We start from the raw sequence: 27,820 nt of genomic DNA, 5'->3' as shown, positions 1-27,820 counted from the left end.
TATTATAACTTATATAGATTTCTTGATGACAGAACACGAAACCTGAGCAGTCCTGTCACCTACAAAATCTATTAGCAAAATTTTCAGAAAATAAAGCACAGACTGACCTTAAAAGAATTTTTTTAATAAAACTTAAAAAAAATACATAAAGCACAGACTTGTTCCTATTTTCTAATGTTAATAAAATCAGATGAACAGGCTTCTATGAGTCAAACACAATGACTTTTAATTGTTTTTAAAGCTCATGGTAAATGTTTTGTGTAAACGACTTTAATCCACACCAAATTCTACCAAAAATTCCATAAACATTTAAAATCTTAATTTTCATCTTATTTTCAAAAATTATTCAGCATTTTTATAAATTAAAACCTGATCCCAGCAAATCAGGGCATGGGAAAAATGACTGCAGCCTGATAGTGTGTGTAGAGAAGCAGGAGGACTGACAGCTCAAGATCAGCTGGAGCCATTCTAAAACTATAGTCAGTGACACAGCATTTAGAGTCCTGGGTTCAGCCTGCAGCCAAACGGTCATTTATTTCCATCTTAAAATGAACAGAAACAAAACCCAAAACCATCACTAACTCCTTTTTGGAAAGCATCATGAACTTGCCTTCAACAGAACTGAAAATGGGGACATGGTGCCAAATGTTATCTATCAGAGCTTAACTGGAATACTATCAAATCCCAATTTTTCAAAAGTTAAAAACATTGCTTTGTGTGTATAACACTTGGTTAGCAGCTTTTACTGACTCATTTTCAGGGCAAATTGTCTGGCACACAGTGCTTACACCTCACTGTAATTACTACTGCATAATGTCTATTTTCTCACAAGAGAACTATGAGATTACTTGAAGCAGATGTCATGTAACTTGTTAATTCCTACATAGCTAGCACCAAATACACAGCACAAGATAGTTCCTTATATTAAAATGTAAAAATCCAAAAATGTGCCTTTTGAGCTCCAAACCACATCCTGAGGATAAATTAATTTTAAATAAAGTTATCCTCAAACTGAAATATACTTACAAGTACTGGGCTTCTGCTACTAATTAATTAACAACATATGATTAACATTAAACATAATCTTAAGTCATTTGATTCTGCTTTTTGTTTTTAATTAATTAATACATAAATTAAAAAGAATTAAATCCTGGATTCAATTTCCAGCACTGCAACATAAATATTACAGTAACTACAAAAGTGTATGCAATGTTCCAGTTTTTAAATTCAAGAATACATACATTCATGAGCACTTGTTGCAGCTATGTCTACATGAAAGGCACTCATTTAAATACTATAAATTACTAAATCAAAACTGTCATAAATTGAAGGAGTGTCATCACTTTTGCATAACTAAGGGAAACATGCATTCCATTAGTGTAAATCAGTGATGAAACATGCACCCAAATTTCAGAGGTTTTAATGCATCAAGAATAAAAAGAAAGGGGGAAAGAGAAACTAGGTGGATGTGGTATCAGGTAATGTTAACCCCAGCACTTGGGAGACAGAAGCACGTTGTCTCTGTGAATTCAAGGCCAGTCTGATTTACAAAGTGAGTTCACACAGAGTCCTGGCTGTGTTGGAAGAAACAAACAAACAAACAACCCTAGAATTCAATAATCATAAGTCTGATAATTAACCAAGTTAAAAAAACAAAACAAAAGAAAAAATTATTTGGCCATCAGCTGACTGCACCAGAATACCCTAACCTTGTATCAGGCTTTATTATAATAAACTTTCAAGACACTGGCTTTTATATCCTAATAGTTCAAACACCAAGAGAAGTCAAGTATAAACCTTAAAAACTGAGCAGCAAAATGAGAATGCCTTAGAACTTAAAGCAGTGTATATGCTGATGAGACGGCTGAGCAGGAAAGGTGCACACTGCGGGAGCCTGACAAGCTGGATCTGAGAGAAGGGCTAACTTGTATGCTGGGGCATGAGCACGCACACTGTAATGATAAACGCAAACTCAGTGTCGAAATTATTTACCTGTCCGTAAGAAAGGCACAAATGAGATTTTTTGCCTCTTTTGATATGTCATTATCATCAGGGAAAGTAAGTGAATTTTTATGGTTCATAATTTTACTGTAAGTCCCAACCAAAGAATCTGCATAAAAAGGTGTATCACCTGAAAAATATTGACAGAAAAAAAGAAAACCAAAGAAATACATTTACAAATTTTAAAGGAAGAATCAGTTATCTGGTTAAAAAAAAATACATATGTGTTAAACTAAAAGTATACACTTAATATAGAAAAATGAACACATCACAAAATTAGCCTATAAACAGCTTTTAAAAGAGACAAAACAGGTTAGAGATTTTTGATCATTTCCTATAAATTTAATATTATAAGTATTATATGAGAGAAAGCCAAGTGGTGGGTTTGGGATGAAAAACATTAGATACTTAAAACAAAAACAGGAGTTAGAGAGATGCCTTAAGACCACTTGCTGCTACACAGGACCCAGGTTCTGATCCCCACCTTCTTCTGGACTGTGCAGACACTAGGCATGCATGTGGTACACAGACAAACATCAGATAAAATACCCATACACATAAAATATTAAAGTGTGCGTGCGCGTGCGTGCACATACACACGCACGCACACACACAAAACTAAAACAAAACTCTCCTTTACTCACCTACAAGCATTTCATATAAAAATACCCCAACTGACCACCAATCACACTCTCGTCCATAATAGCCATCGCCACCTTGGGATTTTAATACTTCAGGTGAAATATAATCAGGTGTTCCCACTGCTGTATCACATCGTACCATACCTTCCTAAAAGAAGCAGCAAGCCTGGATTAGAACTTAAAATCATTTTCAATGGTTTTCTTCTTAATATAACCCAAAGAACTGTGTTACAAATACCTTATCAAAAGTTAACACATTATTCATAATTGCTAAGAAACAGAGACAGTCTAGAAATCCATCAATAGACGAGTAGAAACAATGCAATAATAAACAATGAAATTTATCCAGCTATATAAAAAGATGAAATCATGGCCTCTTCAGGGAAATGAATTATCTAGAAGTCATGTAAAGCAAAGTAAGTCAGACTTACAAACACAAATGCATAAATGCATTCCTTCTCTCACATGTTGAATCTAGGTTTAAGCTCATGTGCGCGCGCGCACACACACACACACACACACACACACACACACACACACATCTACCTATGTGCAACGTCAAGGCAGAAAAGAGACCATGAGAATAAAGAAGGCAAGGGAAGCAAAGAATGATGATAATGGAATACATCTAACATGAAAACCACACTATCCACAGACGGTGGACCAATAAGGAAGCACAGGATGCTGCAGATGAATACAAAGGATAACACATAGAAACAGCACAATAAAACTCACTTCTGTATGCTAACAAAAATATTTTCAAAGTGCAAACTTGAAAAATCCTAAATGTAAATCATACATATAGACTGCATATACAACATAGTTATATAAATATCAGTGAGTGCACAAATTCATGTTTTTGTTTTATAGTACTCACTAGATGCCCCCATTTCTTACTCTAACTGCTAATATAATGACTGCATAGTAATAAAATAAAAATAGAAATAAAATCAAGGCAAACAGATTGAGACTACATAACAAATCATTTTAGTGCATATAAATATGATTTCATTATTTTTAACCAAAATATCTGAGACTGATTTAACTATGCTAGAAACTGTGATAAAAATACACAAAAGCTAACTGTACAGATATGAAATGGAGCAGTACATAAGGCAAAGGACTTGACAGTGTTAACTCGAAGTAAACTATCAGAGCCACATTTTAATGTCCTCTTCCAAAATTATTTGTTTTACCTACTTTATTAGTGCAAGTGAATTAAAAATAAATGGGGACACACTAGTTTGTATGTAATGTTTCCTTTTAATCAATATAGCTTTCAAAACAACTACACATTTCTAGCTATTCTGTTGTGAAATACATGAGCCTTTCCAACCAAAGAAAAAAGGCAGTGTTTCCCTCTCTCAGCTGCATGTGTAATTATACAGTCAATATATTTCTCTTACAATCCACTTTTAAACTAAGTGACAAAATTTATATGTTAAGACAACTAAAGTCTTCATAAAACATTTCTAAGACATCTAAATCTAACTTTTATGACATTCTTAATTTTAACAGTGACATTTACACCGATTCCATTTCTAGTTACCAGTAATGCATATGACTGAGTTGTGATTAAAGTGCTAGTCAATCTGGAAATCTACATTTACCCTAAATAGAGAGGGTAAACTACTGACTAGTTATGAATACAACACTGAAACTATGGTGTTAAGAACAACAAATACATTGATTCTGGACAAATCCAGATATGATTAGTGAATTCTTTTGTTTGTTTTGTTTTCTGAGACAGGTTTCTGTGTAGCCTTGGCTGTTTTGGAACTCTGTAAACCAGGCTGGCCTTCAATTCAGAGGGCCACCTGCCTCTGCCACCCAAAGGCTGGGATCAAAGGTGAGCACCACCACCATCCAGCTGGTTAGTGAAGTCTTTAAAAAAAAAAAAAAGAAAGTTTTATTTATTTTTATGTCTATGAGTACATGTGAGTGTTCTATCTGCATATACACCTGCTAGGTGGTTGTGAGCATGTAGTTGCTGAAGATTGAACAGCCAGTGCCCTTAACGACTGAGCTATCTTTCTAGCCCCCATGTTTAGTGAATGCTTAATAGCACTTTCTAAAGAAATACTATCTGGAATTAGAAAACAAAATTAGAATTTTAAAGTTAACCTTATTCATCTTCATACAAGTACCAAAATCTGCTAACTTCAAATGTCCAGACTTATCCAGCAGCATGTTATCAGGCTTTACATCTCTGAGGGAGGGAAAAACAAACAACAAAATATTGCTAAAACAGATCAGACTTTGATAAAAGGTATGAAGCAGTTACTAAGATCCTCCTAACTAGCTACATGTGCTCCCTTATCCACACCTAGAGTCTTGAGGACATCAATACATTCCTTTACATATTGGCTTCTTTTTTTTTTTTTTTTTTTTCCTTTTAAAGGCACAGTTTGGTTTAGTTGTTTGTTTTTCGAGAAAAGCTTTCTCTGTATAGCCCTGGCTGTCCTGGAACTATAGAACAGACTGGTCTCTAACTCAGAGATCTGCCTGCCTCTGCCTCTCAAGTGCTCGGGTTAAAGGCCTGAGCTACAGTTTGATGGTAAGAAAATGAGTAATTTGAGAGATTAAGCACAAAAATACGTATCATCTAAACATAAATGTCAGACAAAACATTTTAATAAGAGATTATCTGAATGACCCAGGACAGAATCTAACTCACTTACATTTGGGATCCCAGATGTGTAGCACAGTAGCTGCACATAAGACTCAAGGGGTGTTTTCAGAATCAATTAAATTACAATGAATGTATTTTTAATTATTCATTACTTTAATAAATTGTATTTAAAACAAATCTCAGCCTTAATCCTCTAAGGAGCTACTGGTAGTTAATGTTTGCCTGGAGAATGAAAAACTTTCTTCAGTGACGTTGCCACTGTACGTGCTTATGTTCTTGAAAATAATCCCTCAACCTCACTCCTATAAGTGACCTCAGTTAAAGTGATGTTTGCTTATATTTTATATGAGAGAAGTAGTTCATGATTTAAATCCCCCAAATATGAAATAATATTTTCATGCAACTTAGGGACATCCTAGAATGGTTTCATGACCTTGCGCTTGGGAGTAAATTTAGACACAAATAATTCTGTAGAGAACCTACTAAGATAAACAATTTTTTAAAGATACAAAAGTTTTCTACGTGTAATATAAAATTTAATTAGTTATTTGTCTTTATTTTTTCATTTTTAAGGGATTCCATATAGGAAGACCATGACAGTCTATATATAGTATGGATACTGGAGAAGTCAGAGGGGTGTAAAAAGATATTAAAGTATGAGAGAGATTGACTGAGTACAGGAATATGAGTAGGAGGGGGACATGAAAGGGTCATATGTGGTAAGTATGATGAAAATACTTTATATACATGTGTAAAACAGAACAAACCTATTACGTATAATATGGCAACAAAATGTTCATCACACAACTTTTAGAAATCACTTTACAATTTTATTTTTTAATGTACAATATGTACAAGGTATTAGACTAAGATTATTAAAGGATATTATTTATAACAAGATTAATCTAAATACACTACAATTCTAAAATGCCATCTGTGTTACAGGGGAGAAAATTAGGTAGATTGGAAGTAGAAAATGCTAAGTGACGTTTACATTTTCTTCCAACAACTACCCCTTTCAAAAACTAAGAAACTGAAAGAATTGCTAACTTTACCTATGAATAAAACCCATGGAATGGATTGCATCCAATGCAAGAACTACTTCTGCAGTGTAGAATCGGGCCCACTTTTCAGGTACATCATAGTTGCTCATCAGGTTTACAAGGTCCCCACCAGGCATGTACTCCATCACCATGTAGAGATACCGGTCATCTTGGAATGCATAAAAAAGCTACAAAATTAAAAGAACAATTAGAATGATTTTTGCTACATTTTGTTTTCATATAAAACCTGCCAAAGATACAGCTGTAAATGATTACTGTAGTGCATTAGCTGCTTAGCCTCTCTCCATGTTTCTGACTGACTGTAATCGCTTCTACAAGAGTATTAGGAACTAAACTGTTTTTACTTACTAACCTACTACTCAGCTAGTATCTGGATGTCTGATAGCTGGCACAGTTTTACCAAATTTCTAGTAAACAAAATAATCAATCATTAACCTCTAACTTGGGATGTCTAACAAAAATAGTCTTTCTCGACTGTTAAAAGGGGACCAAATCGCTGGGCAGTGGTGGCGCATGCCTTTTATCCCTGCTCTTGGGAGGCAGAGGCAGGCGGATTTCTGAGTTCAAGGCCAGCCTGGCCTACAGAGTGAGTTCCAGGACAGCCAGGGCTATACAGAGAAACCCTGTCTCGAAAAACCAAAAACCAAAAACCAAAAACCAAAAACCAAAAACCAAAAACCAAAAACCAAAAAAAAAGGGGGGGGGGAACCAAATCATTAGCAAGAAACTGTCGAGAATACCAAGCATTAATCTATTATGTGTTCAGGGCTGAAGTTTAAAAACAAACTTTAAGTAAATACAAGTTTAGAACAAAACTAAAAGCAAACCCCAGGGAACAACAACACCAGATGTATACAGATTTCCTAAAGCCTTCATGTTTCATTTTCTCAACAGTGTTTAAATCATTTTAGTTATATGTTTATTTTAAATTATTTCACTTATGTTGTATGTTTATGTGCTATGTGTGTGGTGGTAGATTCAGGTTAAGTATGCTAATGCTGAGGTCAGACCATGACACTGGATATCTTCCTCTCTCACTCTGCCTTATGGCATTGAGACAAAGTTTCCCTCTGAACAAGAAGCTTTCTGTTCCATTGGCCAACAAGTTCTTAGGATCTGCCTGTTTCTGTCCCCTACTGCTGGGAGTACAGAAACATGCAGCTATATTCAAGCTCTTTTTCCTTCTTAACTTTTTATTTTATTTTTTTAGATTTATTTATTTTATGTATGTGAGAACACCGTCACTCTCTCAGACACATCAGAAGAGGGCATCAGATTCTATTACAGATGGTTGTGAGCCACCATGTGATTGCTGGGAATTGAACTCAGGACCTCTGAAAGACAGTCAGTGCTCTTAACCGCTGAGCCATCTCTCCAGCCCCCTTAATTTTTATTTTATGCATATAGATTTTGTCTGAAATTAACCTGTGCATAAAATGCATGCCTATTGTCTATGGAGGCCAGAAAAGAACAAGAGATCCCTTGGAACTAGAATTATAGATGGTTGTGAGCTGCCATGTGGATGCTTGGAACCAAACCTGGGTCCTGTGAAAGAGAAGCCAGTAGTGCTCTTAACTGCTGACATTGATGCTGGGGATTTGAACTTAATTAGGTCTTCATGCTCCCAAGAACAAACGCTTTTCCACACTGAGCAGTCTCGGCAGTCCCACTACTAATTTAAAAACTACACAAGGACAAGATAGCTCAGCTGGTAAAGCACTTGCCTTTACAAATACAAGGACCTGAGTTTGATCCCTAGAACCCATGTGAAAATGCAGGGTGTGCTGGCATTCACTTGTAATCTCAACACTGGAGAGATGGAGACAGGATAGTTGGGACTTTCTGGCCAGCCAGTATCAATTAATAGGTGCACTTCACACCAATGAGAGATCCTGTTTCAAAAGAGGTAGACAAATGGCACTTACAGTTCTCATTCTGCTTCAACAAATACACATGCACCTGTGTATGTGGGCACACACACATCCACATATTTCATTAAATTAAAAAAAAAACAAAACTAAACTAAATTTTGGAGTAAGGATAAGAAATAGAAGTATCATTTCATGACTGTCCCAGACTAATGTAAAAACTTTCACTTAAGCATCATAATTAAAGAAGCATTGTTATTCTGGTGGTCGTTTACCCTATTTATATACAGTGTAATAAGTAAAACAAAATTAAAACTCTAAGGTAGCTAAATTGCAAATTGAACAATTATGACATAAATATTTTAATCTTTGACAGATAGAATACTAAACATACAATTATCAGAAGTTATCAACCAAAGGCAATACTGCCTCCCTGCTCTCTTGTTCCCTACCATTCAAGGAATATTCAACAATGTTTAAATGCAGTTTTAGTTGTCACAATTAGTATGTGGAATGGGAAAGAGTTGTCACTGGTATATTCTAGATAGAAAATAAGGATGTTCTCAAATGTCATAAACACACTAGTAATAGAAATAATACATAGGATAACTGTAGTGGTTTGAATGAGAATGCCCTCTATAGTTCATGTATTCTGAACAGTTTGACCAGTTGATGGCCATTTGGAATAGCTTAGGATGTGTGGCCTTGTTAGAAGTATGTCCCTGGAAGGTTTAGAAAATTTAATAGCACCCATCATTTCTAGCTTGTTCAAAACTGCTTTGTGTTTGTAGTTCGAGATATGAGCCCTCACCTTTTCCTCCAGCCACCATTCCCACCTGCTGCCATGCCTTCCCACCATAATATGATGGACTCATCCCTCTGGAACCATAAACCAAAACAAACCTTCCAGCTATGAGTTGCTTACTCATGGTGTTTTATCATAGAAACAGAAAAGTAAGTAGTTCAATAGTTCTTCATAATAAAAAATTATCTAAGGTCAAATATGGTAGCACATGCCTTTAATGACCTAGTTTGAGGCTGGCCTGACCTATATAGAAAACCACCTTACCAGGGGGTGGGGTAGAGGATAAAAAGCATTATCTGGCATACAAATACTAAAGCTGAGGAATCCTGATATACACAGGTAATAAAAAAAATGAAGACTTCAAGTTTAAAATGTGGGAAGCTAAAGAGATGGTTCAGTGGTTATAAGCACTTGTTGCTCCTTGCAGAGCAAATAAACTTGGGTTTCCAACACACACACACACACACACATGGTAGCTCACAACCATCTGTAACTCCAGTTCTAGGAGCTCCAATGTTGTTTTCTGGTCTCCATGGGTTCCTGCAAGCATGTGGTACACATATATACACTCAGGCACATACATTCCAAATCCCTTTATTGCAATGCTTATTTAGTCTTCAATATATACTGTAAGTAAACAATAAAATACATGTTAGAAATTTGGAAATGATCTAGCTTAGTTTAAAAAGACTTCAAAATCAAAGATGAAAAGAAATAGAGGTACTCTAATTAAAGCAGATGTGGAAAACTCAGAATAATTTAGTGGGGACTTTATTTCACAATTAAAATTATCTATTAGGCAGAAGTACACGCACCTATTATCTCAGCACTCAGAAAGTAGAAGTAGGATTCCAAGCTACCTCCCCTTAGCTATATAGCTAGTGGCCTAGCATAAGATCCTGTCTGAAATTTAAAAACAATCAAAATATTTTAAAGACTATTTCATATTTATAAGCAAGGAAATTACACAGCCCATGAATATTAAATAATTTGGCTAATGGTTGTCAATACTACTACAATTTATGTCATTTCCTTTGGAAATAAGGTCTTGCCTGGAACTCCAGACCCTCCACATTAATGGTATAGCATGGCTGTGCTATACCATGTTGACCTTAGAGTATATGTTCCTTGGTACTAAAAACATAAGGCCAACACAGGATATTTGTTGACTTAGTGAAACTCAATCTTCTGATTTCCCCTTAGTTTTATTTCAATAAGAAACAACACATTTGTATAACTAGGCAGTTAAACTAAGAGGACCTCATGTTTATACACAAAAAATATCATTATGAAAGTTAATGTAGAATATGTCCCTTAAAGCAAATTAAATTCTACAAAAAATTATTTTGTTCTGAATTTTCTAAACATAATTCAACAAATTTTATGACTTTAAAAATAATGACAATTTTATAACCACTAAGTTATTACTGTTCTAAAAAATAAATTTCTCAGATACATTTTTACAAACTAGTACAGCATTAAAAAAAATGAAAATCATACCTGAACAACCCAAGGACTATTGGCAAACGCCATGATGTCCCTTTCTTCCCAGAAAAAAGCAGAATCAGATCTCTTAATCATTTCAAATTTGCTGAGAAGCTTCATAGCGTAAACCTTCCTGGTGGATTTATGCCTTACCTTTAAAAGTGAAAATAAACCATTAGTTAACATATAAAGCTCAATGTTGCATTGACCAACTTACTACATGACTTTAATATTTAATAATTTAGCTATTTCTGTTTCTTCTCTTCTGCTTATCACAATTAGGTAAAGACTTTAATTACCAGATCACAATTAAAAAAAATAAATCAACAAACCTTCTGGTTCCTGTATTTGCCAGTCTGTCCCATCATGTATGTTGCCCTGTTCATAAAACTTTATTCCATAGCATTCTACATAGAATTAGGAGCAAAGGTTTTTTTTCTGTGAGACATGAGATGCTTACTGAAACGCTTGGGAAAACACTTTCCTACTACTTTGATATCTATTCCTAGGCAAAAATGTCAGGGCCATTTAAAGAAACAGTTCTATGAAAACAATTATTTTCCCAAATATTATGTTAAATGGGGTAGTGTTTTTTCACTTGAAAAAAAAGTTGTTTTATTAAAAAAATCTGAGTAAGGTAACCTACCAATTGAACTTCTCCAAATGCACCTCTGCCGATTACCTTTACTACTTCATAATCTTCAGCTTTCATCCGCAAATCTCTAATTTTATTTATTGTGTCTTTATCTGTATGAAAAATATAATTATGTCACTAAGGCATTATTATAACGAACACTACTTATTTTACAATCAAATTACTCAAAAACACAATTAAAAAACCCCCACTTCATTATAAATTAGGGCTGGGATGCAGATCAATGGTGAAACACTTGCCTCTTTTAGTCCTCAGCTTAAGCCCCAGTACTCAATCACTTGAAATAACTGATAGATGTTAAATTTGAAGTTATAATATAGAAATACTTAATATGCTAAGAATTGTTTCAAATTCTGTAATTTTACTATCATACCAAAAATGTTTATAAAAATCTAATAACAAAGTTTTAAACACAAAAACTGTTGTGCTTTTATTTTTTAAAGAAAGTATCTCATGCACCCTACATTTACATGATACTGAAACCCAGGGCTCCGTCTATGCTAGGCAAGTGTGTTTACCAACTGAACTACATCCTCAAGCTAAATATAAATGCTGCAGTAGTAGTAATAATAATAATAGCAACAACAACAATAATGATTGATTTCTGGTATTTTAGGTAAATATGTCATTGTATTAAGAAAACTTAGGTAGATGTTTTATACCAACAAAATAAAAATTTCTGTTTATGCTGTTTATGTGAAATCATTTATGATGATCCTTTAACAAATATATAAATTCTGGCTGGGGTGGTGGTACAGGCCTTTAATCCTAGTACTCCAGAGGCAGAAGCAGATCTCTGTGAGTCTGAGGCCAGCCTGAACTAGAGTAAATTCCAGGACAGCCAGGGCCACACAAAATAACCCTATACCACCATCCCCCAAAAACCAAATTCAATATATCAAAGGCACATGTACTAAGGAATAAAAATTAAATTTCTAACTGGCAATCTTTAAACTTACAGCATTAATCTGAAGGTAGACTTTAATTTAAAACATGCAGTGGGGAATCAATGCAATTATTTATATTATCCTGTCATGCTACAGATGATGATAATTTACAAATCTCCCCCTGGATAGTTATCTCCTAATTTGGTCATAGATTCAAATAGGGCTATTTTTTAATCCCTATGGGTCAACACTGGAATGCGATTGCATGGAAAAGCTTCCCATTTCAATGCTGTCTACACACATAAGACTATTATATTAAAGTTCTAGTTCCTAATGAAAGTAGCTATAATATTCTTGCCTTTCTGTTAAAATGTTCAAATTAAAATATTTGTGTAGGTTATGACCAACAGACATATGCAATGTTAATAAATTTCCATTCAAGGATAAATATATTTAATAATTTCCCAAGTCATAGTACTGCAAGTACAAAGACCAATGGAATAGAGGACCCCAAAATAAATCCACACAGACTCAACCACAGCAGTTTTACCAGGACTAGAGAGACAGAGAGACACACACGGGGGGGGGGGGGTAGGGAGGGAGACAGAGAGAGAGGGGGAGAGGGAAAAGGAGAGGGAGAAGGGGAGAGAGAGAGAGAGAATGAGAAGGAGCCAGAAGATTAGAACATAATGCCATAGTTAGTATGACCCCAAGCAGAGTAATTCAATCAGAGGGCTAAAGAGAAGCCAGAATAGCTGAGTTGAGCCAGTCAGTCAGAGTTCAGAAAGAACGAAAAGGGGTGAGCTTATTCATCAGTAAATATTAAAGGCTGAAACGTTCTAGGCCTAGAATGTACAAAGGCTAGAAGCTTCTAGGACTAGGACTAGGTTAGCGGACTGAGGCATTAAGCCTTGGAGATGACAATTACATTAGGTGAATAAAAGTTACTTATACACATCCCAAAACATAGACTAGAAAAGAGACTACATTTCAACAAATAAAACTAGGAAATTGAATATGCACATACAAAACAATAAAATCTAAATTATAGGCTTTATTTACTGAGGTAAATTTCTTTCACATGATATTTATGAATATAAATTTTATTTCATTGTTTTTCTGCCTTTAATAATATATACATTTCCCTTATTAATACACCAATATCACAAAATACAATAATTTTTGTACTACTGGTAGAAACTCCTCCTTATCTGTGATTTTTACTTATCAGTACATATGATTTGTTCAATTTTTGTTCTATTATTACTATACTTTTCTTGCATTTTTCTCTAGCTTAATTTTCCAAAAAAGCTATACAAATTAAAATTTAAGTTTAAAATGTCAGTTTAAGTTTTTACTTTCATTTGACTTCACTTATTTCTCTCCTAGCTAATGTTTCCATTTATAAAATATAATACATGGACATACTTAATAAATATTACAAAAGCAATAAAGTAGTAAAATTAAGTTGGAGGTTGTGGCTCACACATAGAATGCTAGCTTTCAAGAGAGTGAGACAGAGCACTGTTGTGAATTCAAGGTCATCTTGGGCTGTGGTTCGAGAAAAAGGAAACCAAATAGAAAGAGAATAGTAGATAAAGAAGGTTGTTTTCTCAGTATCTGTCATACTATATCAAAACTATACACGACCCTCTCTAGCTCTAGACTGATGATCGTCACCTGCCCTCTGTCTACCACTAAATAACAGTCGTCCATCGTTGGCTATTTCAGTATGTTATCTAGCACAGGGACAGATAAACAAACTAGTAGAACTGTTCAATTCTTTCAGTAGGTTACAGGACATTAGCAAGAACTTTATACTTAAAATTTCCCAATTCATAGAAATGTGGATGTAGCTCAATGGTAGACAACTTGCATGTGCAAAGAAAGCACTGGGTTAAATTTTCATCACTGAGGAAAAAATGATTCTCAAATCAGAATCTGGTACCAGAGTCCAAGACAAAATTAAAACTGATTTTGAAGAAAAATACGACAAACGTACAAAAAAGGTAATTCAAACTCTACTGTGTAGAAATAACAAAGGAAAATTACAACAACAACAAAATACAAGTATTTTATATGACTAGATTAAAGCTTTGGAACAGAAATAAACGGGCTGGGAAGGGTTTTATAATCTACTTCTTGCTGCTAATTTTTTAAAATTCCAAACTATTTTAACTTAAATCATATTTTAAAGTAACTTCAAAATCTAAAATGAACTTTTAGAGAACAACATCTATAATAAGCATATATAAAATAGCTGCCATGGAGAAAACCTTTTTATTTTATGATGGGTTGTCATATGGAATTAATTTTTACCTGTAGGTTTCCAAATGTAATAACTAATTCTTCTATAAACAAAGATAAGAATGAATATAGTATTAAAACTTGAATAGGCATATACATGCATTTTAAAATACATATTTCTATCTTAGCTATATACCTTTCACCCCTTCCCCCAAATTACTTTGTATGCATTCTTTTTTTTTTCCCACGAGACGTGGGGGCGGGGGGGGGGGGAGACAAGCGGGAGCGAGCGGGATTCGAGCGAGCGGGATTCGAACCCGCCGGTCAGAGAGGGAGCACAGAGGGACCCGCGCCCTTTGCAGGCAGGCGGACGCCTTACGGGCAGCGCCACCGCCGGTTCGCTCTTTGTATGCATTCTTGATAGGCATCTAGACTTGCTTCTAAAATTTCATTCACAAGGTGCTTTGTTAGTGCAGCAGCTAGTGCCAGTCTTTGTACTAATTTTACATAGAATTCACTGATGAATGGTAAGAACACAACAGAAGAGGAAAGAGGCTTGAATATACAGTTACATGTACAGCAACATTAAACTCTACAGAAAGTACTTACACCTGCTTAGAAAGTTGTCGATATTTTTGTTTTTTCTTAAGGCAGGAAAATCCAAATCATAAACCAAAGCATCCAATCCATCCTAAAGAAACAAATAGCTAGTGTTAGCATATTAAAATATTTCTTGGTTTGAATACTGAATGTCTTCTCTTCAGTTTATCTTGTGCTCATTTAATACCCTTTACAAGGTTACAGAAATAATAGGAAAAAACAAAGTTTTTTATGTCTTTTATTTCATATACACATTTTTTTTTTAGCTTTCTAAATCTTCCAGTGGAGCAGGAAAATTACCAGGCTGAAATCATGTGATTATGATTCATATACTCACTTTACAAGGATATGAAATTTTACATTCCACTTACCCTTACTTCTAAATTTATCTTCATTTCACAGGAGTTCAGCAAAAACGTACATTTGTGACTATACGTGTTTTACAGGATAATAGATGAATAATATTTAATAAAGCATAAGATTTAAACTAAATCATACATAATCAAATATGCAAGCTGTACACGTATTTAATTACAAAAACATACTACGTGTTCACAATGCTCACTCACTTTCTTGGACAAGAAACAGGAAAAGACAAATAGAAGTGTTTTGGTTTTCAAAACTAGACATGTAAGTATGTAAGCAAGTGCTGGGCAATGTGATGGTGTTGTACTCCATACAACCAAGGGAAAGCTCGTACTCAGACTGTATCTTGCTATATGATATAGTAGAAGGCAGAGTCAGGTAATCCTAAAATGCCTTCATTACAAAAAATTGCTCTTTCTTTTTATGTAGTTTATGTAATGATTAGTACTATAGAGAACAAAGATTTTGGATCATACTAATAAAGTGAAGAATTCCAGATAATTCACAATTTTTCAAGCTTAAAAAAAAATCAAACAATTACTTCCAAAGAAAAATACACTTGTACTTATATGCTATTGAGAAGACAAATGACATAACCTTTTTGAGCCTGTGTTCTCTTGACTGTAAAATGAGTGTGTGTGTGTGTGTGTGTGTGTGTGTGTGTGTAAAACTCATATCACATTTAAGACTAGGTTAAGTATGTGAAGTCCTGAATAGTCCCACTTTTATTTTATTTTGACTATAGTTTGTCTCCCTATTGCTAGGATAACAACTTATGCATTTTAGACATAATCTATCTCAGGCCATACTGTTAAATGCAGCAATTCCACCTGACTTTTGCTAGACCACTGAGCTTGGTAATGTACTTATTAATGAAAATCTGGCCAACTCTACTAGATGCATCTGTCTACTAGATGTTTGGACCTATCATCAAATATTTTAACTCTATAATAAGATAGGATGATCTATGCTTTTCAGTACCATCCATAGGGCAAAACCCAAGGTGTTTTAAGTAAAGAAATAAAATTAATGAAAGATATCTAGTGTAATCAAAGCACACACCAACTAAGGCACTAGAGTAAACACTAGAGTTAAGACACTAGAGTAAACAACAGGGTTCAAGCTTCCACTTTGATACAGTAGAAAGCTGTACAATACAGGCAATGTGAATATGCAGCCATAAATTAAGGCAAAAAAGCCTCCAAATTTCTATTACATGAATATGGGGCTGCAGAGATGGCTCAGTGGTTAATATAATTTGCTGCTTTTCCAGAAGACCTGAGTTTTGAGTCCCAGCACCCACATCAGGACCCCTGAAACTGACCTCCAAAGGCACCTGCCCACGTGTGGTACATATATAAATAAATAAATTTTTAAAAATTAAAAAAAATAATAATGATGAATTCTTTCTGCATTTCTTAAAGGTGATATTATTTATATAAACCAGTCTTTTCTTCTGTAGAGAACTAGAGAAGAAAATAACAAAAACTCCTCTCTCAAAGTTCAGAAGTAAAGCAAAAAAAAATCATATATATATATATATATATATATATATATATATTACCTACCAACTATTTTAAGTAGGTCTACATAAACAGAAAAGACTAATTTTGAGGGCTTTATAAAACCTAGTGTGAGTGGGATGAAGACAAGGTAAAGCAAAGAAGAAAAACAAGGACTTAGAGGAAAACTAAGAGTGTTCCTGACTAGAAAGGGTAAGAACATGACGGAGGTAAAACTGAAAAATAGGTTAGGGGACATTAAAGTATGACATAGCAGGGTAGGATTTTGATTGTTTTATCTTCAATACCCATTTGGAAAAGAAAGAGTTTAAGAGGAAAAAGTAGACTGGCATAAGACATCTTTAATTTAGAAAAGTCTGGCAATAAAATAAGATGATGAACTAGAACTAGAAGACACTGGTGGAAAGGAGCAATTAGGACGATGTTGTAAAATACAGGCACAATCAGATAAAAGACTGAAAACTGAGTGCAGACAAGAAGCAAAAGAACTCTATGAATAACTAATAGGGGCAGGATGAGCTGAGAATGATTATGTATGTTTAAGAATATTTATTCTATATCTTCTAGCCTACATGGTGGCTTCACTAACAAATACACAAAATAAAAACTAAAAATGTTTTAGACATACTAAATTTAAGGTCTCCAAGGACCTTAAGTTATGGATTTAAAAAAATGGCAGTTAACAATTTGAGTTTTACTTCAAATGTTTTTTTTTTTCCACTTTTGAGTCACATTTGGAAATCATAAGAGTATTCATAGCTCCTGAAAACAGATGCAGTTATCCAACAAAAGTAGGTGAAAGAAAAGAGTGAATAAAATCCTGAGAAATGATGGCATTTGAAAGTTAAACAAGGCAAAAATATACAATGGGAAACACAGGAATAAAGACGAAAGAACCCCAGGAAAACTGAAGAAAACACCTGGAAGGAACTTAAGAGCGAGTGAAATGCAACAAAAAGGACAAGTAGATCTAAAAATGAAAAAGAAGCCAAGTCATTCGGAACTAAATGGCAGATAGTTGTACGTGTTTGAATGACTTAGTGGCATGGAACTATATAAGTTTCAGAAATAATCAAAATGTCAAGTTTTACATTTATACACATATTTCACTGTTTTGTTTTTCAAGTTTGCTGTTTTTGAGATAGGGTCTCACTACATAGGGCAAACTGGTCTTTAACTTATGAGCCTCCTGCCTCATCTTCCCAAGTGCTAGATTACAGGCACACTTCAGCACACCCTAGTCCAACATATGTTTAGTTGGCAATCTGGGGAGCTCTAAGTTACCTTCTCCCCATAAACATTATTAATAAGCCATTAAACAAATAAACACAGACACAAACTGGACAGTGCCTGAAGTATTTTTGTATGATTTATATAACACCAAGGCTTACAGACAAGTACGAAGTCATCTTAAAACCTGCAGGAAGGAGCCTCTTTACATTACTTACTTTTCTGACCTACCTCTGGGAAGGACTAGCTTGGACAACTAGCAGAATGAATTTCATTCCCACATACCTTGAACCCAAGGCTGTACAACAGTAAAGGTATATTGTTTATGTCTGTTCCTATGTATATGAGAGATAAGGAACCAAGGGCCTCATCCGTTTCACATAACAGAGAATGCAGACAGGTAGGCAGCAGGTGCTATTCATAAAATTTTGCTGCGTGGAAGGCTACGACAAACTCTACTGAGAACCAAGACAAATTTGGGAGCAGATGAGAGATTTCTGATACAACACAATAGACCAACAGTATTTGGAAAAACCACCCCACCTGCACACCAATGCGGGGGGAGGGGGGGAAGCAAGCATGTTTAAAACCGACCAACCAACCTACAAAGCATTAAATTTTCACCACAAAGCAAGCCTAGATAGCTGGGTGGTTAAAGAATATGTCAGCATAGAGTACGTTCAAAGACTAAGAGAGGTAGTTTTCTTTTTTGTGAGACTCTTATGTGGTTTTGGTATTTGTACATCTAATGATGGGAAAAGAAATTTCCACCTAAACAGCTGAAGACAGACATCAGATGAATAGAGTAATCACTAACAAAGGGGTACTGCGATCATAACCAAGCCAGGACTAGGGATGTAGCTCAGTTGGTTGAGTGATTGTGTGGTGTGCAGGAAGCTCTATGTTTGATTCCCAGCACTGAAAAACTGGCACAATGGCTCAAGCCCACAGGGAAAAAGAATCAAGAAGTTCAAGCGTCAGCCTGGGATACATGCAAAGAGAAGTGACCTTGTCTCAAAAAAACAAAACAAAGGAAATGGAGAAAATCGAACTTCTAACTTCTAAGTTAGCATAGTGTAACAAATAGCTAATTTTTTTTATTTTAAAACTCACAAATAGACAAAGGCACAGGAAGACATGCCTTAATTTAGAAGAATAAATGTACAAAAAGCATCCCTCCAGGAAGCCTAAACATTGGGTTTACTTAGCAAAGAAAAAAGAAATTCACTTCAAATGTAATACACATTAATCTGAAAGATTAAAAGATGAGAGATTTTCTCAGCACAGATTCATCAAAAGAGAGAAAGTCACATCAGCGCCTCTTAAAGGCTGTTCTCAAAGGAACATGCAGAAAGGACACTGTTAGGAGTCAACCCACCAGAAAGACAAAGCTATCTTAAATGTGAATGCACATAACTATGGAACTAGAAATGAAGAAGCAAAAACTGATGGAAACAAAACTACACAATTTTAATTGGCAACCTAAACACTTCATTTTCCACAACTGATAGACCTAGGCAAAAGAACAGCAAAAAAAATTCAACACCAAACAAGATCTGAGATGAAACATTCCATCCTAAAACAGCAAGTATGTATTCTTTTTTAAAAACTGACTTGTTCATTGTATGTGTGCTTTCCCTGCATGAATGTCTGTGTACCACGTTGTGTACCATGTTGTGTGTAAAAGAGGACATTGGATCCTGAAGAACTGAACTACGGATGGTTATAAGCCACCATGTGCATGCTAGAAACTAAACCCAGGTCCTCTGAAAGAACACAAAGTGCTCTTAATCACTGAGCCGCCTCTCCAGGTTAGTATTCACATTGTTTATAAGTGTTCACAAGTGCTAACCAGGACACTCTGTCTCCTTTGCATAACAAATATCAACCATTTAGAAGAATTAAAAACATACAAGATATTTTCTGATAAAACTGTATAATCAAGCCACAATAAACAAATATCCAAATACATGGAAAAATAACATATTTCTAAGTAATTCACCAGACAATGAAGTCTCAAGGGAAATAGCAATCAATATCTATTGAACTGACAAAAAAATGGAGATATAACATACCAATACTGCTAAAGCAATGCTCAAAGTACTAAATGCTTTTTATCAGAAAAGAGCTGCATAAAACAAAAAGTAAAGATTTTCAATCAATAACCTGAATTTCTTTCTCAAAAAACAAACCCAGACAAAGAGCTTACTAAACCTAAAGCAAACCAGAGAAAGACACTCACTGAAACAGACAGCTAGTTCTATGACAATGAAGACCCAACTAACAACCTAGCAAGTTCATCAGAAGAAAACAGACAACACAAAGTATTAGTATCAGAAATCAAATAGATGTGATCACAGAAGATCTTGAAAACACAGGAAATGTGGCACAGAAATAATAATAAAAACGACACAAATATGGCAATTTTGATAAAGTCAAAATTCCTTAAAAAGGACAAAGTAAGCCAATATGAATATATTAATTGTATTAACTCCTACCAAAGGGAAAAGAGATAGATCTCTGGGGCCTGATGATTTCCCCAGAAAATTCTATAAAACCTTTTAAGAATTAACACCAATTTTGCACAGTCTCTTCTAGAAAACAGGAAGAATAGTACTTTTAACTCATTTTGTGTAGCCAATAACAACCTACTATCAAAGCCAGATGAAGCAGAAAACTACAAACCAGTATATTTTGTGAATATAGCTATAAAGTATTCACAAATGTAGACCAACAACAAATAAAAAGAATGATATATAAAAACAATTAGAGCGTATTCCAAAGATACAAGACTTAAAAAGTATTTAAAAAGGAAACAGGGCCTGGCCAGATAGCTCAGTGCATAAAGGCACTTAAGACCAAGACTGACAATTGGAGTTCAATCTGAATGGCCCAAGAGATGGGAGGAGAAAAATGATTACCAGAAGTTGTCCTATGATCTCCACACATGTGCTGAGACACAGCACATGCCCACACATATTAAAAACAAATTTAAAAAATGTAATTTAAAAAAGATTTTCTAAAAAATGTCAACCACTGCAATTGAATGCTATGAGCAGCCTAATCCTGGCATTTGGGAGATGGATCAGAAGTCCAAAACTAGCCTCTACTCCCTTTTCAAGGGAGTTCAAGATCAGGGTCTAGAGAGAAGGCACAAACATCAAAAGCAACCACTGTCCCTGCAGCGGTTTTGGATTTAGTTCCTAGAAGCCATATGGTGGCTCCCAACAACCACTTGTAACCAGTTCCAAAGTATATACCATCTTCTGACCTCTGTAGGCTCTTGCACTTATGGGCTGTACATACACATTCACTCAGGCACATACATATACACATATACATACACATATATACACATACATATACACATTAAATTGTTTTTTTATTTTGTTTCAGTTTTTCAACACAAGGGTTCCTCTGTGTAGCCCTGGCTGTCCTGATCTTGCTCTGTAGACCAGGCTGGACTCAAACTCAGGAGAGATCTACCCACGGCCCTTTGCCTCCAAAGGGCTGGGATTAAAGGTGTATGCCACCACCATCCAGCTTGTTTTTTAATAACTGTTTTGTTTTTATTTTACATGCACTGATGTTTCACCTTCATGTATGTCTCTTAGAGTGTTAACCACCAGGATCTGGAGTTACAGTTGTAGGGGTTATTTTTGTTGTTGTTGTTTTAAATTCCAATCTGTCCATGGCTACATGAGACCTTGTCTCAAAAACAAAAAAACTTTTTTTCTTTTTTTCCCCTGTGTAGCCATGGTTCCCTCTGTAGACCAGGCTGGCCTTGGACTCATAGAGATCTACCTGCCTTTGCCTCCCTAGTGCCGGGATTAAAGGCCTATACCACCACCACAGCCTAGCTCAGAAAGTTTAGAGAGAAAAATCACATGGTTATGTTAACAAATACAAATAATGCATTTGAAAAAGTCCAATACTCACTCAAGAGAAATTCAGAAAACTATAGCTGTCTTTCTCAACTTGATAAAGCATTCTTTAAAGCAAACCTCCATTCATAGAAATGCATTCCTTCAAAGTTCGAAAGTGAGACATTTCGATTATTAGTTTTGAAACTTGTGGCCAGTTCAATAATAAAGAGAATTAAAAACACATAGATTGAAAAAGAATTAAGCTATTCACATTTACAGGTGACCCCCAAACACAGAACTAGTGGTCACAAAAGATTAACAAGCAAAACCTAACTGCATTTCTAAATATTAACAATGACCACTTAAAAATGTAATACCATTTACTGTACATGTGCTCACACAAGAAGGGGCTACTTTAGCATTAAAAAAATCTAACAGGCAAGAGTCTAAGAGGACTAAGGTTTAACTCTACCCCGAGAGGATTCCATGGGTTCTTCTGGCCTCAGAGGGCACTGCATGACAAACATACATACAGGCAAAATACTCACATACATTTTTTAAAAGGTTAAATTTTTAAAAAGTTTTTTTTTTTTTTAAACAAAACATATTCAGAACTTATCCTAAAAATCACAAAACACCAACAGAATAAATGTTTAAATAAATATGGTGTTCATAAATCAAAAAAAGAAACAAGACGTCAATGCTCCCAAAACAGTAATCACTATAGATCTAATGCACCTCCTTCAAAATCTTAACAAGCATTTTCACAGCAATGGTCACATTTTTAAAGTAATATAGAAAGGCAAAGAACCATAGAGTATCAATAAAATGTTGAAACTACTTTAGCCAAGTTTAACATTTATTGCATAGCCATAATAATCAAAAGTCTGTACTATTCATAGAGGAACAAAGCTGTAAAATAGGCAGGGGTTAGGGGAACACCAGAAAAAGACCAATAAAGCATAGCCAAATCACTTTGCAGAAAAGCAATTTAATGGGTGACTCTGATATACACACAGGGAAAATGAACTTCAACTTAAACTTAAACTTCACAATTTATATTAACTCACTCACTTAAATGTTAAATTAAACCTTTAGGAAAAACTAAGGTAAAATCTTTGAGATATACAGTTTAATGGGGACATCTCAGACGTCACAAAAAGTATGACCCACAGAATGAAAAAAAAAAAAAACAAAAACCCAATACACCAGTCTTAATCAAAATTAACACTGCCCTTCCAAACACCAAGGTTAAGGGGGTTTTAAAGAAGCAATTTGAAGCCAGGGTAGTGGTGCATGCCTTTAACTTCAGCGCTCAGAAGGCAGTGGCAAGCAGATCTCTGGGAGTTCAAGGCTATCCTGGTCTACAAGAGTGACTTCGAGGACAAGGCAAAGCTACATAGAGAAACCCTGTCTCAGGGAAAAGAAAAAAAGTGATTTGAAGGAGGAAATGGGAAAGGACTGGTTTTACTTAGGAAGAGGGGAAGATAAATACAGAAAAAAAAAGGTGGTAAAATAAAAAAACTAGAAAAATAGAAAAGAGAAAAGGAGGATAAAATTAAAACACATTTTACTGTTGTAAAGATGTCTGAAAAGGAAGTCTTAAGGAATCATATTGTCCATATACCTAAAATTACATAAAGTCTGTATCTATATATATCTATATATCTCTATCTCTATCTCTCTCTCTCTCTCTCTCTCTATATATATATATATATATATATATATATACACACACACACACACACACATATATATGTATATATATATTTTAAATAAAAAATTTCCCATCTGGAAGGAAAATGTTCCCCACAAGAGCCACAGATTAACAAAACCCCAGTAGCAGGTTGAAATGCCCCCTTTTGTTCATCAGGTTTGTTCAAGAAACTCCCAAAACAAAAACCACTGCTGTTGCCTTTGGTTGCCTTCCAGGGATTAAAGGTTAGTCCCTACTGCTAAAAATACCATGTACTTCAACCACAAGACCCAATGGATACTGGCTTGTTCTGACCCAAAAGCCTCAACCCTGAGGACTAACTTGTTATCAGAAGGCACCACGGAAGATTCCAAAGGAGAGAAGCAACAAATAGTCCCACCCAGCTGTGTTGGCTTAACCCAGCATGGTACTGAAGGATGCAACAGTGGCATGCATATCTTGGTGGTAGCCAACTATTCTCTATCTGGACTTAAGTTATGCTGAACAGGAAGAAAACAATGCCTAGAAACCTAGCCAACTACTTGGGACTAAGGCATGGATCTTGGGAGGAGAACCTATAACCTCTACTTTACTAAATCATCATAATTTCTAGCTACATTTTATTTTTTTTGTTTGTTTTTCTTTTTTTATTGGACATTTTACTTATTTACAACACAGATGTCATCCCCTTTCCCCATTTCCCCTCCCTAGAACCCCTTATCCTATACCCCCTCTTCCTTATGCTTTTATACCATTTTGATTACATGCATATATTAAGGTCAGTTCTAGGTTGAGGGTCTAGCAATACAATAGATGCAAATAGTCAAGGAACAAGCAATACAATAAACACAAATAGTCAAAGAAAACGCAAGGCATTAAACCCAGTTACATGAACACTCCCGTAATCACTGTTTCTAAAGGCTTATCAGGATGACAATGTATTTGAGCCTACTTCCCTATCCTAGCCCAAGGTCATTTTCATGTCTGAAACCTACTTCCTTGTTCTAGTCTAAAATTTAGATTCCTGTCTGAAATTACTTCTTTGTTGTAGACTATGATTTAAGCCTCCTACCTGAAATTACTTCTTTGTTCTAGTCTAATGTCAGATTCCTGCTTAAAGCCTGCTTCCTTGTCCTTGGCCCACGTCAGATTCTTGCCAAGCAGCCCCAAAGGCTGTCCACCTCTCCCCCTTTTTTATTTCATTAACAAGACTGACCCTGGCTTAGGTAGTTCTGACAAGAATGCCTTCCTTACCCATCATGGAATATGCATTATCAAAGGCAATGCACTTTTGTCTTAGGTTGGTAAGGCTCTGTGCAGAATCTTACCCGTCCTTGGCTTGCTAGACTGTTAATTTAATAACTCTGTCTGGGGGTCCATTTTCAGGTTTAAGCCATGTACTTTGGCTGCCAACATGCTGACGTTGTTAAAGATAAGCAAGCTTTAACATGATGGGCAGGAATAAAAGTATTCCCAGAACAAGAAAGGCTAGCCTAATCAAGCTGCATATGCCATTCCTGAGGTTTGTCCAAAATGGAAATACTGAGCTTAGGCCATGGATAATTTTTCAGCATTATCTGCAGCATCAAAGGTCAACAGAGCAGCATTCTTTAAATTCATAATCTCATTTTGCAAAGTTAACACACCCAGAGAGGTGTTAAGATTATGCCAAATATCCTACAGGTGTCTTTAAACTTTTTTCTAATTATAATGACAATCATTGTGAATTTCAAAAGTAACACTACTCCAATGATATTTGTCATGACACTTGGGATGACTCCTAACTCTTGAACCCTGAACCTCCTTCAGATAATTTGAATGGGTTATAGAGCATCATTCATTGTTCCAGATACCTATATAAATCCTTTTGTCTGCTCAATACATTAGTAACATTTTTTGCTAGATGGTTAACAAAAATAGTTGTCTTAACTCCTTGTGTGAATGCTATTGCAGAAGCAGAGGTACTAGCAATTAATGGAATTAAAGCTGTTATAGCAGCAATAATCAAGTCTCCTAGCTACATTTTAAATATTTATCCTTATATCCACAAATAAGTATAGGCCTCACTGTCCCTATTTCCCCTCCCCTATCGTGTAGGAAGTCTGTAAGGCATCTCCTTGACTAATGATTGATGTGGGAAGGCCCAATCCACTGTGGGCAGTGCCACCTTTAGTCCTAGGAAATGTGGGCAATGTATCTAAAAAAATGAGTTTAGAGAGCAAGCCAGTAAGCAGATTTCCTCCATGGCTTCTGCTGTAGTTCTTGTCTTAAGTTTCTGTTCTGTTCTGACTTCCCTCAATGAAATAAGCCCTCTAAGGTGAAATAAACCTTTTCCTTTTCAAGTTGCTTTTGGTCATAAGTATTTTATCACAGCAATAGAAAGTAAACTAAGGTACTCCCTATTTTATTTTACCTAAACTTGGTAACATGTTACTATTATTTAATATTGAATGATATGCATGATAGTATCATTAATCATCACTCCATAATAACTATTCACCATTATTCTTAAGAACACCATGCTTCATACTTCATAGATTACTTATATTGTGTAGCAATATACTACAAATCCATGTTTTAATAGAAGTTTGTGAGTGTGTGTGTGTCCTGTGTATATACATATGTGTGTTTAAAGGTCTATTTGCTTGCCCAGGATAAACTGGAGAACTGATCACGCATTCATCACCAGGCATTTTACTAGGAAATCATGATCATCCTGAATTTGAATCTGCAGGATGAATAATGTATACAATACCTCTTCAACAATAGCAGTAATGATACACAGCTAGTATCAGAAAAACAAAAGAGTTCAACAAACCACAGCAAGGAAGATTATCACTCAATATAACAGAAAATTAATCCACAGAGTGGTCAAAGACTAGTGATGGCAGATTTCCCAAGCCTACAAACACTACAGAAGACAAGTTCTGCAAAAAGTAAAATTACCCTATATGGATTATCAGATCGTCTGCAAACATACACATTCCAATCTTTGCTAGTTTCTACATCAAATTCACAGTAGTGGCAGCCTGATGTCCAACTATTTGAAACCCAAGAACAGAGATTGAGTAGTTGAGCCTCAGTACATTCTTCCAATTGTTTGCTAATACCCATAACAGACATTCTTCAAGTTACCCAAATGTCAAGATGGTTAATGGCTGTGTGCACACCCAACACTGTATCTCCTTGAAACTTTTCTATCTGTAAAACATCTTTATTGGAGCTCTAATTCCTTGATGTCTTTCTCAAGAAAAAAAAAATAAAATGGGCTGGTTTTTATTGAGTCAATGCACTAGAGACAACACATATATCCACATTCCAGGTGCATGGGGTTTTCAAGTAATTATGCAGACAAGACAGCTTTTTGTTTCCTTAAAATGTTCAGGCATGGCCAATGCCTCTCTTCTACTAGATTCTCTCCTGCTGTTTCCAAAGGCAGCTCAGTTCTCAGTAGACAATTATCTTATTTCCTGGAATCCACATGGTAGGAGACAAATGATTCCTGCCAAACTTCTGACCTCTGCCTCCACAACACACACCCATATACATAACAACATTCATGAGGATACACACACAAAGTAAAACTTAAAAATCAAATCTATCTACTTTACTTGGATTCTGTATCAAATTTGATTCTCAGAACATAGATCTACCAAGCAAAATAAAACAAACCAGTCTTTTCTGCAAATAGAATATGATAATCCTCTCCAACATAGCCTAGTGATTAATTATTTTTCTCTTTTAAAAAGAGTATCTTCAACAGGGGAGAGTAAAGATTTTTTCTATTAATTCCTACTTTGTTTTGCTTTGATTTACCACCAGCAGTTTCCCAAAACAGATGCAGGAGGCATAATCTCTAGGAACTCATACATACATTCACCTAAGCCCTACTAAGAATCCCAGGCTGGAGAGATGGCTCAGTGGTTAAGAGCACTGACTGCTCTTCCAGAGGTCCTGGGTTCAGTTGCTAGCAACAACATAGTGGCTCATAACCATCTGTAATGAGATCTGGTAAGTTTTCTGGTGTGTCTGAAGACAGCTACAATGTACTCACATAAAATAAATAATTCTTTAAAAAAATAAAAAGAAAAAAAAATACAAATTCCACTACTGACAATGCAAATTCCAAGAGATGCATTAGGTTAATAACTTCTACTCAGTAAGGCTGTTGATGTACTGAAGATGTATTTGAATAGGGTACCACCAGAAGGCCAGTGAGCAACCTGCAACAGCAAGATATAAACTCCCACAGGT

At 35.3% G+C, this 27,820-nt stretch overlaps 1 protein-coding gene across 2 annotated transcripts in view; it reads right to left on the bottom strand.

Annotated features, from left to right (window-relative positions):
- Rock1 (Rho associated coiled-coil containing protein kinase 1) overlaps positions 1 to 27,820 on the bottom strand; it is a 109,214-nt gene that overhangs the window by 61,044 nt on the left and 20,350 nt on the right. For both annotated transcript variants that reach the window (XM_034517779.2, XM_034517780.2), the window contains exons 2-8: positions 14,895 to 14,976; positions 11,143 to 11,243; positions 10,512 to 10,649; positions 6,330 to 6,505; positions 4,767 to 4,851; positions 2,646 to 2,790; positions 1,993 to 2,131 (exon numbers count right to left, since the gene is read on the bottom strand). In XM_034517779.2, the coding sequence (XP_034373670.1) occupies positions 1,993 to 2,131; positions 2,646 to 2,790; positions 4,767 to 4,851; positions 6,330 to 6,505; positions 10,512 to 10,649; positions 11,143 to 11,243; positions 14,895 to 14,976 (866 nt within the window). The remainder of the gene's footprint in view (positions 1 to 1,992; positions 2,132 to 2,645; positions 2,791 to 4,766; positions 4,852 to 6,329; positions 6,506 to 10,511; positions 10,650 to 11,142; positions 11,244 to 14,894; positions 14,977 to 27,820) is intronic.

Source organism: Arvicanthis niloticus, chromosome 14 (genome assembly GCF_011762505.2).
Source record: "Arvicanthis niloticus isolate mArvNil1 chromosome 14, mArvNil1.pat.X, whole genome shotgun sequence".
Taxonomy (NCBI): domain Eukaryota; kingdom Metazoa; phylum Chordata; class Mammalia; order Rodentia; family Muridae; genus Arvicanthis; species Arvicanthis niloticus.
Note: the sequence above shows the minus strand (reverse complement) of the source record. Positions and strands in the feature narration are given on the sequence as shown.